Source organism: Penaeus monodon, chromosome 27 (assembly GCF_015228065.2).
Source record: "Penaeus monodon isolate SGIC_2016 chromosome 27, NSTDA_Pmon_1, whole genome shotgun sequence".
In the NCBI taxonomy this organism is placed as follows: domain Eukaryota; kingdom Metazoa; phylum Arthropoda; class Malacostraca; order Decapoda; family Penaeidae; genus Penaeus; species Penaeus monodon.
Window position 1 is genome coordinate 21039541 of NC_051412.1, and position 1267 is coordinate 21040807.

Consider the following 1267-nt stretch of genomic DNA (forward strand, 5'->3'; position numbering starts at 1 on the left):
ACAAGGAATGACTTTATTCCATTTTTATGGCAGACATTACCATGAATAAATGTTAGTGTTTAAAACATCGATACTCAATTTGAATTTCTCAGAAAATTCGAAAATGCCTTAATATCGGTGTTTCAAGAATGCGTAATAGATATTGTTCATGATGTTCGCCATAACGCTGTGGCGCAAAAGATAACAGATAGTATTATAGCCGTACCCTAGTGGATCTATTGTTACAAATAAGGAAAATCGACTAAAAATCACGTATTTGTAAATTCTACTAGATAGACGTCAACGACAATAGATGCGAAAACCATGGTACAGAACTATAAGCTCCGAAATCCAAACAAAATAGGTTTGAAGTGTCTTTTAGACTCTTAGATTTTGCAAAACATTTTTCTTTCCGTCATCCATACTCTCTTAAAGGTTTCGAATACCCTTGACTGTTTGTTGACGTCTGCTTCATGACTACCGAGATATGACAAGAGCAAGTCAAGCGACACAAAAATGAGGAAGACTGTGTTTCTAACGCTTTTATCTGCCGCAGTAGTGGCCGCTTTCCCAGAGCAAGGGATTTGGCATCTTTCAACGTCAAAGGTAAGGAAAATTAATCCTTTACTAAGCTCAGTTCCCAATCTCTATAATCATTATTTTTCCGCTTAATCGGACTACGTGTTTAACAGCATGTAATTATATTTTTCAGTTTTTGAGTTCATGTAATCAATAAATGAAGGAGAGGCGGCCATGAGAGAAAAGCTAGGCACAGATAGAGAGGAGGACAGGAAGGAATATTTTATTAAGCATTTGTGGGAAGTAAAGATGCCCAGCTTTGGCAAATCTCCAACTGCAACAAATCCAATTGTGAAGGCGATTATTATCAAGAGCCTCACAATGCTGGTGGATTTTGAAACGAACACAGTGCAGAGATAGTGAAGGGTTAGGTAATGAACAGTAAGAACATATAAAATAAAGCAAACATATCTTTCAACACTTCTTAGCCAAGATAGACCTTCTAGACCTGAAAAGCATTTTCAGATAAGGAATTGTTTCTAACACCACATTGTTATTAAGTGTGTGGCGAAGGTTAACTTCACTTTATTTGAGAACAGATATGGATACTACCATGATTGTGGTATTTGGTCTTTACTTCTTATTTAGGTTTGATTGACATTGCCTCATTGTGTAGTAATCAAGTGGGAAATTGTTTTATAGAAATAAGAAAGGCCCAGTGTTGCTATACAAATAAACATATATTGTAATTTTAACTTATTCTGTCCAG

The 1267-nt window shown here is 35.8% G+C and overlaps 1 protein-coding gene across 1 annotated transcript in view; it reads left to right on the forward strand.

Moving 5' to 3' along the window:
* Positions 1–423: 423 nt before the first annotated feature.
* Positions 424–1267, forward strand: part of LOC119590679 (transmembrane protein 87A-like) — a gene marked incomplete in the record, with an annotated part of 13856 nt that continues 13012 nt past the window's right edge. Inside the window, 1 exon segment of the mRNA XM_037939364.1 lies at positions 424–585. Within this exon segment, the coding sequence (XP_037795292.1) occupies positions 496–585 (90 nt within the window).